General features: G+C 51.3%; 1 protein-coding gene and 1 pseudogene across 5 annotated transcripts in view; one reads left to right on the forward strand and one right to left on the reverse strand.

The window, feature by feature from the left end:
- Positions 1 to 15,266, reverse strand: part of FBLN7 (fibulin 7) — a 48,677-nt gene extending 33,411 nt beyond the window's left edge. For 2 of the 5 annotated variants that reach the window (XM_077843298.1, XM_077843296.1), the window contains exon 1: positions 15,137 to 15,266. In XM_077843298.1, coding sequence (XP_077699424.1) covers positions 15,137 to 15,217 — 81 coding nt within the window. In that variant the 5' untranslated portion in view covers positions 15,218 to 15,266. Of the gene's footprint in view, positions 1 to 13,465; positions 13,643 to 14,742; positions 14,908 to 15,136 lie in introns of those variants that run through there. The other 3 variants (XM_077843301.1, XM_077843297.1, XM_077843300.1) reach the window with 3 other exon arrangements.
- On the forward strand, positions 4,696 to 5,440 carry LOC144280858 (DNA excision repair protein ERCC-1 pseudogene; annotated as a pseudogene).
- Positions 15,267 to 17,058: the final 1,792 nt, after the last annotated feature.

Below are 17,058 nucleotides of genomic sequence, written 5' to 3' on the forward strand. Positions count from 1 at the left end.
GCTTGAAGCCCTCCGCGTCTGAGTCATGTCGGATTCGTGCATGTTTTTTTTTCTCCAGAAGTTATTTTAATTTTAGGCCAAGTCAGAAGCGAGTTAGAACTCCTTCAACTTCATCCCAGTGACCTCTACCCAGGACTCAGGAAGCGGAGTGAAAGTGGATGCTTCTGGGGGGAAATGAGAGAAATTGCCTGGGGATTTGACTGAGGCCCTTGTATTAATCGGGGTTCTCTAGAGAAACAGAACCAGCAGAATGCATGTTGTATACGTACACATCCTATTGAGAGAGACAGAGGATAAGAGGCAGATTTATTTTAAGGAACTGGCTCATGCAATTATGGGGGCTGAGAAGTCAAAATCTGCAAAGCATGTGGCAGGCTGAAGACCCAGGGAAGAGCTGATGTAGCTTGAATCCAAAGGCAGTTTGGAAACAGACTTCCCTCCATTTTGGGGGATCCTGGTCCTTTGGATGGGGCCCACCCACATTATGAAAGGCAATCTGCTGTACTCAAAGTCTACTGGTTTGATGCTAATCACATCTTAAAAAAAAAAAAATACCTTCACAGCAAAATCTAGATTCTAGGTGTTTGACCAAATATTTGTGTGCCATGGCCTAGTCAAGTGTATACATAAAATTAGCCACCACAGTCCATCAGCTAGAGTCTCCTTTTGGGGCTCTGGACCACTGGGGTACTCAGGGCATTTGGGGTTTTTATGCTAGCTGTCTCTAATTCTGTATTTACACCCCAATCCCCCTGTGTATCTTTTACAATGACCACATGGGCGATGACCACAGAGGGAGCCTAGACCCAGCTATGTCACCAAGTAACTTGTTAGATGCTCACAACAACGCCAGAATGTGGACACATTATTATGCCCACTTTATAGGTAAGGAAGCCAAGTGGTCACTTGGCTACGGTGACACATCCAGAATTTAAAGCCCAGCATGCTTTCTCCAGACCCTAATGTGATGGGATGGCAGGGTCTACTTTAGAGAGGGATCCTTGGAGTGCCAGCTCTGGCCATCTCCTGACTCCTCTCAGTTTAAACCCGGCCCCCTGCTGGCCTTGACGGCCACCATCCGGACACCCTCCCAGCCCACCTCTACCCTGGCTGATTTGCATGTGTGAGAGCAGAAAACAAGTTGTGGACAACTTGGAATCCTCATCACTGAGCATAGGATCTGCGTTCGCAATAGATGAACCAACAAACCACCTCACAGATGAACAAGGAGTGAGGAAATGAAATAAGTGTGCGGCTGGGACAATCGTGTTCATCTCACTGCCCAGACCCACCTTACTCTTTCACTGGCTTGCTGCCCAGCTAACTTTTGTCCAGTCACTACCTTCACCTACAGACCTGGTTGTGTCTTACCAGCATCGGAATTATCTTTAGCACACATAATGCCCAGCCCAGTGGAGAGCTCAGTTCCCACACATGCACATGCATGCGCGTGTGCACACACACACACACACACACAGAGTTGTGTTGCACAACCAGGTGCAGTCTCCTGCTGGAGCCCACCTGGTATGCAGGCCTCCCCTCCCCTCTCTCCACTACTTGAGGACCTCAGAACCTCAGAAATGGGGCATGTTATGCAAAATTTAACAGAGTGCGTCTTTTCATTCATTCATGTATTTACGATTCTGCAGATATCTACCGAGTCCCCTACTTCAAGTCAGGTGCTGCTGCAGAACACGGAACCATCCTTATCTCAGTTAGTCCTCCTTGCAGCCCTATTAGGCAGGTACCATTATCTCAATTTTACAGCTAGAGAAGCTGAGGCTAAAGGACACTCAGTTGGTGGATGGTGTGACCACCTTGTGTGCCACACTGCATCTAGCCCACCCATTCAGAAAGCATGTCCTGCCTCTTTCTTCAGCCTATGGGAACCAGGGTAGGGGTCTCCGAGAAGTCTCCCCATCTGCTGGTGACCCCTCTCAGTTCCCCAGGCTGTCCCCTGACACACACATAGACCCTTCCAGGAACGTTCACACTGGGCTGTTGGTTGTTCAGTGTGTGGCACACATGTGCATGCATGTTCACACATGACCCAAGATTTAGGTCATGAGAACTGACATCTGGGTTTTACTGGAAAACGGTGTCTCCTGTGGTTGACTTTGAAAGATGGGGAGGAGAGAGGGCTGAGGAGGGAGGGCCTGATCCCCGTGGACAGCCTGCGCAAAGCTAAGGCACGTATAAAATGGCTGCTTTGAGCTTGGGCATGGTGGGAGACTCGGAGTCTTGGGAGTCATTATTCTAAGAGTAATAACTAGCCTGGATGATGGTGAAGGCTAAATGAAAGGTGTGCTATGTCTCCGGATCTTCCTACACTCTCTAGCCAACAGTCCCAAGTGTTTCTGGGTGGGTGGGCACTGGCCCACGGCATTGTCCCACCCACTCTCCCCATGTCCTCACCCTCCCCCCTAGGATCCTGCTTCCCAAAGTCAGAGGTCAGGGCCAGACGGCATCACTTCCTTGCTTAAGTGTCACCAACGGCTCCCCACCTATGGGAAAAAGGCCAACTCCTCACCACGGCGCTGAGAGCGTATTCCTTTCCTATTGCTGCTGTAACAAATCAACATAAACTTGACAGCTTAAAACAATGTACATTTATTATCTTACAGCTCTGTAGATCAGGAGTCCGACATGGCTCTCACTGGGTTGAAATCAGGGTGAGATTCCCAGGTTTCGGGGGTAAGAACATACACATCTTTGGGGGCTATTACTCTGCCTACAGAGCTGTGTGTGATCAAGACCTGCCACTGCCAACTGTGCCCAGGTTGAGCGCCCTCCTCTATCCAGTGAACTCCAGTATCTGGACCGCCTCTGTGTTTCTCCACACACACTATAGCAAGTTTGTTTCTACCTCAGGGCCTTGGCACTGGCTATTTCCTCTGCTCAGAAAATCTGCTCCTAGTCCTCAGAAGTCAGGTCCTGTCCTTCCACTTTGACTGAGAAGTCCCCTTACCTGCTTACTTAGCGTACAGTAGCCTCCTGGTCTTCCTTCAAAACAGCACCTCACTTCAGTTGTCTGCCTTTGGATACTTTTCACATTTATCTTGGTTTTCTCTCCCTGCTTGGTAAGCTACGTGACAGCGGGGCCTATGCCCGCCTCGGCTTCCCCTCCCCTACCACATACTGAGCATTTACTATGAACCCGTTCTTTGAATGTCGTGCATTTTCTCCTTAATACAATCCTACGAGATGCGTATGTCTATTTTCACTGTTCACGGGCGGAAACTGATTCATTAAAAGCAGGAACTTGCCCAGGGCATTCAGACAGGAAGAGTGGGAGCCCAGACACCCACCAGGTACTGTGAGTTTTTTCCACTTGCTATACTGCCTCGGGCCCTGCTGCCTCCCCAGGCCCAGAACAGTACCGGACCTGGCAGCAGGATGGGCTCTCAGGACATAGTTGTTGAACGAGCACATTATCTTGTTAGATTCCCTTCTTGGAGAGTACAGTCTTGAATCATGCAATCAGACAAAAAGCCTAAATCACAGGAGCCCCTGAGGTGATAACTAACATGTTTAGCTGATTCTAACTTGTTTGTTTGTTTTCTCACTACAGTGTAAATGACTGGTACTTCTCTGGAAACAGCTTTGTTTCTTTTTTGCCTCTGAAACTACAGATACCCCTTCCTGCCCCAGAACTCCGTGGTGCTTTCCCTTCCTTCAGAAAAGCTGGGAAGCATCGATGCCCTCAGCTCCCTGGACAGTGCGCCCAGTTACAGGTGATGCTCTCTGACCTCAGCCCCTCCTGCAGAGATGGGGGACACAGCCCCAGTGGGCAGAGGAAAGGGTTCCTCCTGGGCTTGGAGGGTGCCCTCCCCTTCTGTTTAGGGTCTAGAGGTACTTTAATCTCCAGCATGAAGAGAAATGTCTGAGTCACTGGACAATCCAGAGGGCCAAGTGGGGCCAACACTCAGCTTGGGGACTTTTAGGTGCCCTGAACTGCCACCAGCCTCTCCCCTAGCCTCTTCAGTCTTTGATGTAAAGAGTTGTCATATCTCAATCTTACTTGGAAACCCAACCCTGGGATGAGTGCCTTGGGCCCTGCTTCCCATTTAGGTGCTTCCCCAGGGAGAGCCTGGTGCCCAGACTGCCAGAGGGGCACACGTTCTCCTACATATGGGGAAAATAAATGATTACTTTCTTGAGGTATAGATTTTACTTATGGAAATGGGTTGATTTGGGTTTTATCAAAATATAGGGAATTTATTTTTGTTTCATGGAAATGTAATGGCCTAATCATAGGCCCTAGGCAGTTACTGAAAAGCATGGAAGACTCTGGTGAAGGGTAGGAAAGGATGTAGAAAGTTCTACCCACCCAGGGAGTCTACCCTGATGTCCCCAGGACCCTAGGGCTGCATAAGCCTTGGGAAGGTTGGCAGCAGTCCATTAGCCTTGCCACTGTCCCTAGGGACCAAGGGAATGACCGGCAACACATCCAGGCTTATATCAACAATCAGGTGATGGCCATCCCTCCTGGGACATCAGGAGCATGGGCAGCTGGCTGGAGGCAGGACTGGGTGGGCATGGAGAATGGGCCGGTGCCCAGACAGTGATGGGAGCAGTTCCACAGACCAAGATGGTTTGATCTCCCTGGAATCAAACCATGTTGTGTCAGTGAGGATGGATCCTCTGGTGTGAGCAGGCCTGGCAGGACACTGGTTCCCAACTGAAAGACTCTAGACGACCCAAGAAAGCATGGTGCCGCTGGTCACATTGTCCTCCTTTCCTAGAGGGCCACATCTGTTCACTTTGTCAGTCCCCACTGCCCAAGGCTGGAGCCAGAGGGGCAACCCTGTGCTGAAGTTTGTGCGGAATGTGCCCTGGGAATTTGGTGACGTGCTTCCCGACTATGTGCTGGGCCAGAGCACCTGTGCCCTGTTCCTCAGCCTCCGCTACCACAATCTCCACCCGGACTACCTCCACGAGCGGCTGCAGAGCCTGGGGAAGAGTTTTGCGCTGCGGGTCCTGCTGGTCCAGGTGGACGTGAAAGATCCTCAGCAGGCCCTCAAGGAGCTGGCTAAGATGTGCATCCTGGCCTACTGCACCCTGGTCCTCGCCTGGAGCCCCGAGGAGGCTGGGCGGTACCTGGAGACTTACAAAGCCTATGAGCAGAAGCCGGCCGACCTCCTGATGGAGAAGCTGGAGCAGGACTTCGTCTCCCGGGTGACTGAATGCCTGACCACCGTGAAGTCAGTCAATAAAACAGACAGCCAGACCCTCCTGACAACTTTTGGGTCTCTGGAACAGCTCATGACTGCATCGAGGGAAGATCTGGCTTTGTGTCCAGGCCTGGGGCCCCAGAAGGCCTGGAGGCTGTTTGATGTCCTACACGAGCCCTTCTTGAAAGTGCCCCGATGACCCCAGCTGTGAAGGAGGAGGCCCTCAGTGTAACAATAAAGCATTTTTCCTGACCCAGAAAAAAAAATGGGGAACAAAGGGGCCTCCACTCTTCTCTGTAATTAAGCCCCAGATAGGACTTGAGTCCCTTTCCTGAAGGTGCCAGGAAGAGGAGGAGATGGCTAGAGAAGGCTCGAGATGCCCAGGAAAGCCCTTCTCTCCCCTGTCCTCACAGACTGCATGTACTTGTCTGGACGCAAGTGCCTGTGCAGAGTACACCTCTGGGTTACTGTGAGGGAAAGTCTGCATAAACAGCCATAGTCCCCCCCACCCCCGCTCCAGGCATCCACAGCATCTGCAAGGAGACTGTGCCGCTCTTCCCATAAGGAAATCTGTTTTCCCACCTCTCGGGGCTATGCTGGCCTTATGACTTGCTTGTGACTGGCGTTGGCCAACAGAATGTAGTGGAAGTGATATACCAGTTCCAAGGCTGGATCTAGATGAACCATGTTGTCTAGTTTCGGTGTCTGATGTTTTGACATGTGGGGCCTTGCTGGCTTGGCAGAGACTGCCCCTCTCAGGACTAGCCAATTCCTAGAGGTAGCAAACAGCTCAACACCCTGCACCCACCTGCCAGCACACCTTTGACATGCAAGCCAACCTGTCCAGAACCATTCCCCCTGCCTTATCTGGCTCTAACACCCCCTGATCCCCAATCTTTTCCCCCTTTCTCCAGTAACCCTGGGGTCAGGCACCAGGTAAGCCCTACACCTCAATCCTGCTAAAATGAGTCAAACTAGTCAGTCCCAACTTGGTTAGCCCCCTGACCCTGTCTCACCCATTCCTTCCCTCAGAAACCCCAGGATAGGCTTTCTAGAAGTTCCCTTCTTTCTCTATGCCTGCTGTTCTCTCCTGAGGCCTCCTAAGGTCTGTCATGCCCCATCTGCTTGGGAACTGTTTTCAATAGCGGTTGTCTCCTGATCTGCTGGCATCACCATACCTGGATAAACCTCAAATCCCAGCTTTATTCTGGAACAGAGTCTCAAGAAGTCCTGTGCATTATGCTCAGCTTCAGCCCTCAACCACCACACCATGTGAAAAGGCCACGCTAGCCTGCTGGAGGATAAGAGGCTGTGTGGGGCAGAGCAGAGACCACCAGATGAGCCCCCCTAGGCCAACTTGCCCCAACTAACCTGGCAGTTGCCCACAGATGAAGGGGGTCCCAGCCCAGAGGGGCCGTGTCTGGAGCAGATCTACAGAACAGCCCAGCTGAGGCTAGCTCCAATTGCCATCCTGGCTTGTTAAATTCAGCTCCAGGGCAAAGCTCCTGCTTTTAAAACCAAAAGCAGGATCCTGGTCTGTTTGGATCCTTGGGCCATGGGAGGCACACCAAGTCCTTGTTCCGTGAAATACAGGTCCATTCTCTCCCACCCCTCTACCCTCCCATCTGAAAGTTGAGCGTTCCTAGGAAACCTTCTGTAAGCCAGGGCGGCATAAAGCAAAGATGCAATTACAATTCATCTATATGGACATTTTTTTTTGAGCTTTCCCAGACGGAGCAAAGATGCTCCCGGACCCCAGGCAAAGCTCTGGCGGCCGGAGGCGAGAAGCCGAGTGCAGTTCCCGGGGAAGGCGCTGGGTGGCGCCACTCTCGCTGCGCTCTCGCCCGCGCCCGCTACCCCCGCTCGCTGCAAAACCAACACCGAACGCGCATTTTTGCTTTTCGCCTTGTTTTTCAAAAACAGCGAAAATCCTCTTCGGATTTCCTCCCGATCGTGAAAACAGGTCATTCCTAAAAGCGACGTGGCGCAACGCAGACTCTCAAAGAGTGGGGGATACCTGTACCCCTATTTCAGGTCTGGATGCTTCACGTGTGCCTGTCGCTCCAGCCCATCCCCAGGATCGCGTGCAGACTCCCCCGATGCCTCGCGGTGTCCTTTCCCTCCGAGCTCCTACGGGAGCAGCGAGCCGTCCCAGCGGCGGCCCGAGGCGGGCCCAGGGGCGCACCCGCAGCCTGGGTGCTCACCCCTGACCTGGGAAAGCTGACCCCGCTCTGCCGCGGGCGGAGGAGCGCTCGGGTTGGCCGCCGCACCTCGTCTGGTCATCTCCGCCTGGAACCCCTCCACCAGCCCCCACCCCCCGCAGCCCGTAGGGACAGTGGAAGGGGCAGCTGCGTCCCTCGCTTCTCCCGGTGGCCCCGCTGCCCACGCGACTCCCGCGCCGCCCGCTTCCCCGCGCGGCAGGTGCCCCATCCGCAGCCCGGGGTAACGGTGCTCCCCGGACTGCTCTAACCGGTCGGCGTGGAAAAGGGGTAATATCTACAGTACGCCAGTGATTTGGGAATGCCTAACGATAGCAGATTAAAACAGCATTTTCCTGGGGACGCGTTCAAAAAAACCAGGGAGTAAGCCAAGAAAGAGGAAGAGGTTTGATCTATAAAACACAGACTCCAGCTCCGAGGAGGAGGCAGCCAAAGTCAGGGTCAGCCCGGCTGGAGAGCACAGGCTCCAAGGGAAAGCAGCCCTGACATAACCTGGAATAGGAAAGAGCTTCTGGAAATCACCGTGCTTAGGTATCTGACTGAGGGCAAAGGGGAAAAACTTCAGGATGGCCAAAGGGTTGCACAAGAAACAGAGTTAATCATAGTAGACTATTTGGCTCAGCTGTTAACAAAGGAACAGAGTATCTATCTATCTGTCATTACAGGAGATCCCTTGTTTAGAAATGTGGAGTCACCTCCAGGGCATTCAAAAACAACTGCCTCAAGACGCAGAGGACTGCAGATCGATTCCCACCCCCCACCCACCCCCACCCCCGAAAGCCACAAACTACCAAAACTCGCCCAAAGAAGAAAACTAACCTAAGTAGTTCGGTATCTGTCAAAGAAACTGAATTCATAGCTAAAACCTTTTAGAAAAGAAGTCTCCAGGCCCACGTGATTTCACTGGTAAACTCTACCAAATATTTCAAGAACTGACACAAATCCTACACAATCTCTTCCAGAAAACAGAAGACAAGGGAAACTTCACTCACTTTATGAAGCCGGCCCTACCCTGGTAACAGGAGCCCGCAAAGACAGGACCAGGGGTCAGCAAACTTATCTGTAGAGGGTCAGAGAGTATTTTCTTTCTTGAAGCCCATATGGTTTCTGTTGCCACCTCTCAACTCTGCAGTTGTAGGGCAGAAAGCAGCTGCAGAAATATGTAAATGAATAGATGTCACCAGATTTGACCAGCAGTGGGCTGGATGTGGCCCAGGGGCCATAGTCTGCTGACCCCTACTATACATCAATATCCCTCATGAAAACAGACAAAAATTCTCACCCAATATTAGCAGAAATATAGAGAATCCAGAATTTTATATATATATATATATATATATATATATATATAGAGAGAGAGAGAGAGAGAGAGAGAGAGAGAGAGAGAGAGGAATAAAACTACAACCAATTAGGATTATCTGGGACTGCAAGGCTGCTTTCAAAATCAGAAAATCAATCAAGGTAATCCACCTTTTTAACAAATTGAAGAAAACCCCTTGGATCATATCAGTTGAAGCAGAAAAAAGCATGTGACAAAATTCAACATCCATTTGTAATACTCTGTCAAACTATGATTTGAAGGAAATCTTAATTTGATAAATGGCATCTACAAAAACCTATAGGTAGCATCACACTTTAAAAAAAATGCAAACTGAATGCTTTCTTCCTAAGTTCTAGAACAAGGCAAGGATGTTCACTTCCCTATTCAACATAGTACTGGAGGTTTCAGTGTAATAGGGCTAAATAAATAAACCAATGACACATAAATTAGAAAGGAAGGAATAAAACTGCCCATATTCACTGATGACACAATTGTTTATGTAAAAAAAATCTGAGAGAATCAACAACAAAAAAAACCCTTTAATAAGTGATTTCCACAATGTCACAGGATACAGGGTCAATATAGAAAAAGTCCATTAGGGCAGCCCGGATGGCTCAGCGGTTTAGCGCTGCCTTCGGCCCAGGGCCTGATCCTAGAGACCAGGGATCAAGTCCTATATCGGGCTCCCTGCGTGGAGCCTGCTTCTCCCTCTGCCTGTGTCTCTGCCTCTTTCTACATGTCTCTCATGAATAAATAAAATAAAATCTTTTAAAAAAAAAGAAAAAGTCCATTAAATTTCCATATACTAGGAATATATCACTGAAAATGAAAATTTAACAAAGCAATACCATTTAAAGATTCCAAAAATGAAATACTTAGGCATAAATCTGACAAAGCATATGCTAACTCTGGGAAACGAACTAGGGGTGGTAGAAGGGGAGGAGGGCGGGGGGTGGGAGTGAATGGGTGACGGGCACTGGGTGTTATTCTGTATTTTAGTAAATTGAACACCAATAAAAAAAAAAAAAAAACAGGTACATTTCCGCTTTGTACCTGTTTTCAAGCTTCTGACACATAAGAGAGAAAAAAAAAAAAGAAAAAAAGAAAAATTTTAAATGCTGATGAAAGAAATTGAAGATCTAGATAAATGGATGGACATATTGGGGCACCTGGGTGGCTCAGTCCGTTAAGTGTCTGCCTTCAGCTTGGGTCATAATCCTGGTCCTGGGATGGAGCCCACACTGGGCTTCCTGCTCAGCGGGTAGCCTCCTTCTCCACCCCCTCCCGCTCCTCCTGCTTGTGCTTTCTCTCTCTTTCTCTGTCAAATAGATAAATAAAATCTTAAAAAAAAAAGACATGTTCACGAATTGGAAGACTGTATTGTTAAGATGCCAATTCACCCCTAATCAATCAATAGCATTAATGTAATCCCAATCAAAATTCCAATAGGATTTCTTGTCTACAAGAAATAGACAAGCTAATTCTAAAAATTTAATGGAAAGGCAAAGAAACTAGGATAGTCAAAACAATTTTGGAAAAGAATAACAAAATCTTAAAATCTCCCTGATTTGAATCTTACTATAGAATTACAGTAATCAAGATAGTGTGTGACTGGCAGAAATAGTCCCATACCTGTGTGATGAATTGATTTTTGTTAAAGCTGCTGAGATAATTCAAAGGTGACTCAAGCATTTTCTCAACAAGCAATATTAGAACAATTGGAAATCTACATGCAAAAAGTGATCCCCAATATAAAACTCACACTGTGTGAACATTAACTCCAATGGATCACGGATCTAAATGTAAAAATGCAAAACTATATATAAAAAAAACAATTAGAAGAAAACACAGAAGAGAAATTTCAGGACCTGAGGTTGGGCAGAGTTCTCAGACTTGACACCAGAGGCATGATCCATAAAAATAAAAAGCCGATCGGTTTAGATTCATCAAAGTTTAAAATGTTTGCTCTGGGGTGGACATTAAGATAAGCTACAGACTGAGAGAAAATATTTGCAGTTCGCTTATCTGAAAATGACTCGCAATGAGAATATACAAAGAACACTCAAAACTGAACCATAAGAAATTAATTCATTTTTAAAATAGGCAGACAGACACTTTACCTGTAGACTACTCATGGCAAATAAAGACATGAAAAGATTTTCAATGTTATAGTCATTGGGGAAATGGAAATAAAACCCACAGTGAGATGCCACTGCATACCTATCAGAATGACTTGGAAACAAACTAACCAACTTGACAATATTAAGTGGTGAGGATGACAGTGTCTTTTTATACATTGCTGGTAGGAATGTAAAATGATACAACTAAAATGGAATACAGTTTGATAGTTTCTTACAAAGTTAAAGATACATTTGCCATATGACCCTACAATCTCACTTCTACATATTTGCCCAAGAGAAATGAGTATTTCTCTTGGGAATCATTTATAATAGCAGCTCCATTCATAATTGCCAAAAAGTCGAAATGACACCATAGGTGTCATTCAGTTCAGTGGGTGAACCGACGCACAGACTGTGGTACATCTGCACAACGGGATATGACTCAGTCATAGTATTAGTAAAAACAACTATGCAGACCCAGAACAACACAGAAGAATCTTAAATGCATTATGCTAAATTTTAGAAAGCCAGACTCAAAAGGCTATGCATTTGTTGATTCCATTTACAGGACATTGTGGAGAAGACAAAACTATACAGTGATGAAGGACAGACTGGTTCTGGGGTAGTGGAACAGTATCCTGACTGTGGTGGGGGTTACCACATATGGAATATAGTTTCATGGAAAAAAATCATGGAAATGTATACCAAAAACTTTTTTTTGCATTAAACTGTAAAAAGTAAATGGGAGACCGTAACCAAAAGAATGAACTTCTAACGGTGGAACTTGGAACCCTGTGACATCTGTTCACAAGGAGAAGTTTTCGGGAAGGGGAAGCCTTCTGAATAACCCCATAGGCAAGAAGGATGCTGAGACCCTGCCCTCCTTGTTCACCTAGGGCTGTTGTGGGGACAAGAGGTGCAGGGGTTTGTTACACGTTTCCCGTTCTTGTCTCCCCCAACAGAACTGTTTCTCTTCCAGTGGAAAGACCACAGAGTATGTAGCAGTTTTAAGATAGGGCCCCCACTTGTGGGATCCCCACATTGCTAAACCTGCCGTCCCTCCCCATGACCACCTGCTCCCATTCAGCTAATCACAAAAACCCTGCAAAGTGACTCAGGACAGGTGTGCTGACAAGAGGGACAGAAATGGAAAGCCATGGAGGGCCACAGGAGAGGGGAGGATACTGTCCATCCCCAAGAGATCACTGCTCCAGACCCTTGCAGACAGCAGCCTCCCCTTACCCGGTAACACACACACACACACACACACACACACACACACTCACTCATACTCACACAAAGACACACATAGATATGCATGCACATACACAGGCCACAGTAAACACAACCACTCCTTCACACAGACATGTGTGTCTTCACGGGCACACAGATATGCACACACATACTCACAAACACACACCCATCGTATTTCCTGTGGGTTTTCACCTGACAGAACAAAGTAAGCACATTTCCTGGGAAACAGAGGAACCCCGGACAGCACTGTGCAGCACTGCCAGCAAGCAATGCCCACTGCCTCTAGCTAGAGGTCCGTGGGTGGTCATGTGCCCTGTCCATCTCCTGTGTGGCAGCACATAGTCCCATGGGTGCCATTCATTCTCCAGACATGAGCTGAGTCTCCACCAGCTGGCAGGTCTTACTGTCGGGTCCAAGAGCCCCAGAGTCACACTGTGTTCAGATCAAGTCAACTCCAGGGATGCTATATCACCTTGGGTCTTCCTGAGTCCAATCCTTTGCCCACTCTAAACTCCCCTGCTCTTGGCCCTCTCCTAGGTCTGCCACTTTTAACTCAGAAAGACCGGGTTTCACTGAGTCTCATACATGTGCTTGATTAAAATCACTAGGGACAATTTTTTTTTAAATCCTGATGCCTGACCCCCAGCCCAGACAAGTTGAAGCAGATTTTCTGGGATGTGGCTGGCACTGAGATTTCTAGAAGCTTCCCAGGTGACCTGATGTGCAGCTAAGGTTTACCCAGAGGCTGCCCAGCTTGGTCCTGCTCAGAGCAGCACCAGTGTGACTATACTCCATTCATTCTGCTGAACTCCTGCGATGTGTGGTCCCTGGTTAAAAACCCCAGATATGATCCCTAGCCCTGAGGCCTGTAGTGAAGACAGACAATAAACTCAAAATGTAAAAACAAAAACAAACAAACAAAAAACCCTCAAAATCTACCAAAAGAAACCACTACCAACGTGATCAGTCCTATTCCAGAGCCCTTCATAGGACCACAATAGGAAGCACAAAGGCAAGGAGGAGATCCGTTTAGCATGGTGTTGGGAAGGCCTCTGCTTATTTGAGCAGGACCAAGAGATGAGAAGAAGCCAGGTAAGGAAAGTTCCTGGGGCCTTCTTTATGGTTTACCTGTCAGGCTCCCCCAGGCAGGGGTTGGGGGCAGAGACCCCTCAAACACATAAGACTTTGTGTGAAGGACAGTTTCACTAGCATTTTTAAACCAGCTTCTCTGGACAATCCCTTTTGCTCCTGATTTCCCCCTCACAAAGCCCAGGGAGGCAGGGATTGGACCCAGATCCCCCAGGACCAGAGCCTGAGAGGGCTCACTCTTCTGCCTCTGTAGTAGCCACAGACATCTGAGAACTGCCAGGGTCTCACCTGTTTTACGGTAATCTGGAGATTACCTAAAAAGGCCCCAGAAGGTGAGACCGCGGCAGAGCAGGTGCCTCAGCATCTCCTTGTGCATCCTGTCCATCCTCTGACGGCTGGGACTAGATGCGCCCACCTATGCTTCTGGCCTTCCGCTCTGGACCTGATGTTTTGTTCTGTTTTGTATTCTGCAAAGTGGGTGGGAGAGACTTTGCTCTCTTGCTGGGTTCACTGTGGCCTTGAACTAGCCTCTGCTGCCTGGTTGCTGAGTGGCTTCCTGCAGTTGCCTGCTTTTTTTATTTTATTTTTATTTTTTAAAGATTTGGGAACCCTGGGTGCCGCAGCGGTTTAGCGCCTCGCCTGCCTTTGGCCCAGGGCGCGATCCTGGAGACCTGGGATCGAATCCCATGTCGGGCTCCCGGTGCACGGAGCCTGCTTCTCCCTCTGTCTCTGCCTCTCTCTCTCTCTGTGTGTGTGTGACTATCATAAATAAATACAAATTAAAAAAAAAAAAAAAGATTTGCGAGACAGCATGCACCTGTGTGCAAGGGAGGAGGGGCAGAGGGAGAAGGAGAGAGAATCTTAAGCAGACTCAGTGCTGAGCAGGAGACTCCCCCGAGGCTGATCTCACGGCCCTGAGATCAAGACCCTGAGATGGCTTCCTGAGCAGAAACCAAGTGTGTGACGCTTTGCCAGCTGTGCCCCCTTCCCCATCAACTGCCTCTTTTCCTGACCACTTGTGCACTTCCACTACGCACCTCTGGTCTGAACTGCAGTCTCCCGGCCTGGAATCCCTTCCCGCACCCCAGGGACTCCCAGGTGACCAAGAGGGTGCCTGCCTGGTTCAGGAATTTAGACCGTAAAGGCGTGTCGACGGGAAAGGCGAAAGGTTTGGAACCCAAGGAGACCGACTGAATTTCCTCTACTCCTTCCTGGCTGTGGGGCCTCAAGTCACAGTCTCCCTGGGCCTTAGGTACCCTCCTCTGCAAAATGGGGATGACAGACCGTGGTCCTCAGCGCCCAGGGCTGAGAATTAAGGGCTTGGCAGATGCTTAGCAAAGAGCCGGGCAGTCATCAGGCTTTCAGGAGGCGCGTGCGGGCTTTGCTGCTGCCCGCGTTACTGTAACTGCCCTGACGCCCGCCACGGGCCGGGGCCGGGAGCTCCCGGGGGGGGGGGAATCCCGGGAGGCGGGGGGGTCCCGCGGCCCGAGCGCGGCCGGCGGTTGCTGGCGCGGAATTCAGCAATTCCAGTTCCACGGTCCCCCTCTCGGAGGACGTTATTTTACCTGCGTTCTCATCTTCACTTTGACCACCGGTTCTTACCGGCTAGCGCAGGAGTGACCGCGGCCAATGCAGGGCTCCACCGGGACTCCGGCCGACCCGAGCGGCGAGGGGGGGGGCGGTGCGGCGCCCGCCGGGTGGGGAGGGAAAGGCGGCCCCGCGCTCGGGTCCCGGGACCTCCCCGACCGCAGTAGGAGCTCGGCGTGTGCGGCGGGGGGCGGGGACGCCGTCGACCCTAGCGGGGCCGGGGGCGTCCGGGGAGCCCTCCTCGCGCCCACGACGGGCCCGCGGGCCGAGCGGTGCTCCCGGGGGGCGCGGGGGGGACCCCGAGAGCCGCCGCGCCCCCAGCCCGGCGTCCCGGGCCCGAGCGGCCGGCCCAGGTGAGCGGCGGGCACCGACCTGGGAAGCCCGCGACGCGGGGCCGGCGAGCAGCAGCAGCAGCAGCAGCAGCAGGAGCGCGCGGGGGCGGCCGGGCACCATCTTGCCGGGGAGCCGCTCGGCCGGGGGCGGGGAGACGCCGCGGGGGCCGGGGCGGGGGCGGCGGGGGCCGGGGCCGGGTCCAGGTGCGCCGCGCGCCCGCCTCGAGCCTCCGCAGCCGCCCGCACGAGCCCGCGCGACCAGGCGGGGAGGCGCCAGCCCGGGGGCCGGGGCCGGGAGGGGAGGGAGGGAGGGGGGCGGGGGGGCTGCCCGGCCAGGAATGCGCCTGGGAGCGCGCCCAGCCCGCGCGGCTCCCCGAGGAGGCCGGGCGCCGCGCCGAGGACGAGCCGGGCATCCGTCCGGAGGGCCTGGGGCAGGGGGCAGGGGCGGGCCCCGGCGGGAGAGCTGCGCCGGGCCGCGGGGCCCCTGGGCTGCCGCCCCAGACCAGTGCGGTCGCGCGGGCGAGGACCCTCGGACCCGATGGTTCCCCCCTCCCCACCCGGAAGGAGAGACCGCGGGAGACGAGGCCGGCTCAGCGGGGCTCCCGAGGCTCCGCAGACGTCGGGGCGAAACCCCTCGGGAGGGCACCGCCCCGGGGCGGCGGGAGGACCCCGACGGCCTCAGCCCCCAGCTCCTGGAAAACACGATCGAGTTCTTCCCGGAGGAATGTTTGCAGGAGGCCACACTGCGGATGTTTACTTTTATTTATTTTTTAAATATTTTATTTATTTATTCATGAGAAACACAGAGAGAGGCAGAGGCAGAGGCAGAGGGAGAAGCAGGCTCCCTGCAGGGAGCCCCGTGCGGGATCACGCCCTGGGCCAAAGGCAGACGCTCAACGCCGAGCCACCCAGGGGTCCCCACTGCAGAGGTCTACGGTGCACACCAAGTCTGGGCGGTTCTTCCTCCCCGCATTTCACTTAGCAGAGCCCACTCAGCTCAAGGACCGGAGCTCAGAAGACCGTCATCTCAGACCAAGAGTTCCGCTGGAAGGCAGCAGGGGAAGTCGGAGTCCCCAGAAAAGTGAGGGTGTGGTGTGGGCTGGCCACCTGAGCCCTCGTTACCCAGGAAATTCGCCTGTGCTTCTCCCTCCACCTTCCTGTCGCAGGAAGTAGAGCAGCGCCCGTGTGATCTTACTCTGCATTCCTGGAGACCCAGGAAACATTGCTTCCCCCTGTCCAAGTGCAGGGACTGGGCAGCAGTGGCTCAGTCCCAGGAAGCCTGTGGAAATTATGGTTTTCTGCCTCATTCTGTCTTTTGCCCTTGATGCCAAAGCCAGTGCGCCCCCCCCCCCCAGCCCCTTTCATTTACCCTCCTCTCTCCCTCCCACTACTGAAAGATTTGGTTCCATGGTTAACGCGTGTTTTATCCCACCTTGTGTTTACGTGGTGACCTCCCCTGGAGGGCCCAGACTTCTTGGCCGTCTTCTGGCTGCGCACTGGGAACCAGACTTTGGCAGATCTGAGGAAGCTTCTGTTTTTCTCTCTTGCCCTCTCTGTGCATTCATGAAGCTGAATCTGGGCATGATTGAATGACTTGCCCAAGGTATGTAAACCCCAGACTCAGGCTCCCTCCCGGAGCTGTGCTGTTTCCAGCAAAGGCTACCACCTTCCACCTCACCACATTTCACTTAAGTACATGAGCAGAGGATTTCAGGAATTTTAGTTATAGAATTTGTCTCATCTTTTTCCTTTCCTTCGTTCCTTCTTCCCTCCCTCCCTTCCTTTTCTTTTTATATTTTGTAAGCATTTCTAAATTTCAACAGGGATTTTATTCCCCTATCTACTGGTTTGTTTGTCGCCCTGGTCCTATGGCAGCCTTCCACTTGGAGCTCTGGTGTCTGCTCTGAATTAAACTTCTAAGGTCCCACTGCCCCAGCAGTACTGCCTCTTCTCTCTGTCCTC

This window comes from Canis aureus, chromosome 12 (genome assembly GCF_053574225.1).
Source record: "Canis aureus isolate CA01 chromosome 12, VMU_Caureus_v.1.0, whole genome shotgun sequence".
In the NCBI taxonomy this organism is placed as follows: Eukaryota; Metazoa; Chordata; class Mammalia; order Carnivora; family Canidae; genus Canis; species Canis aureus.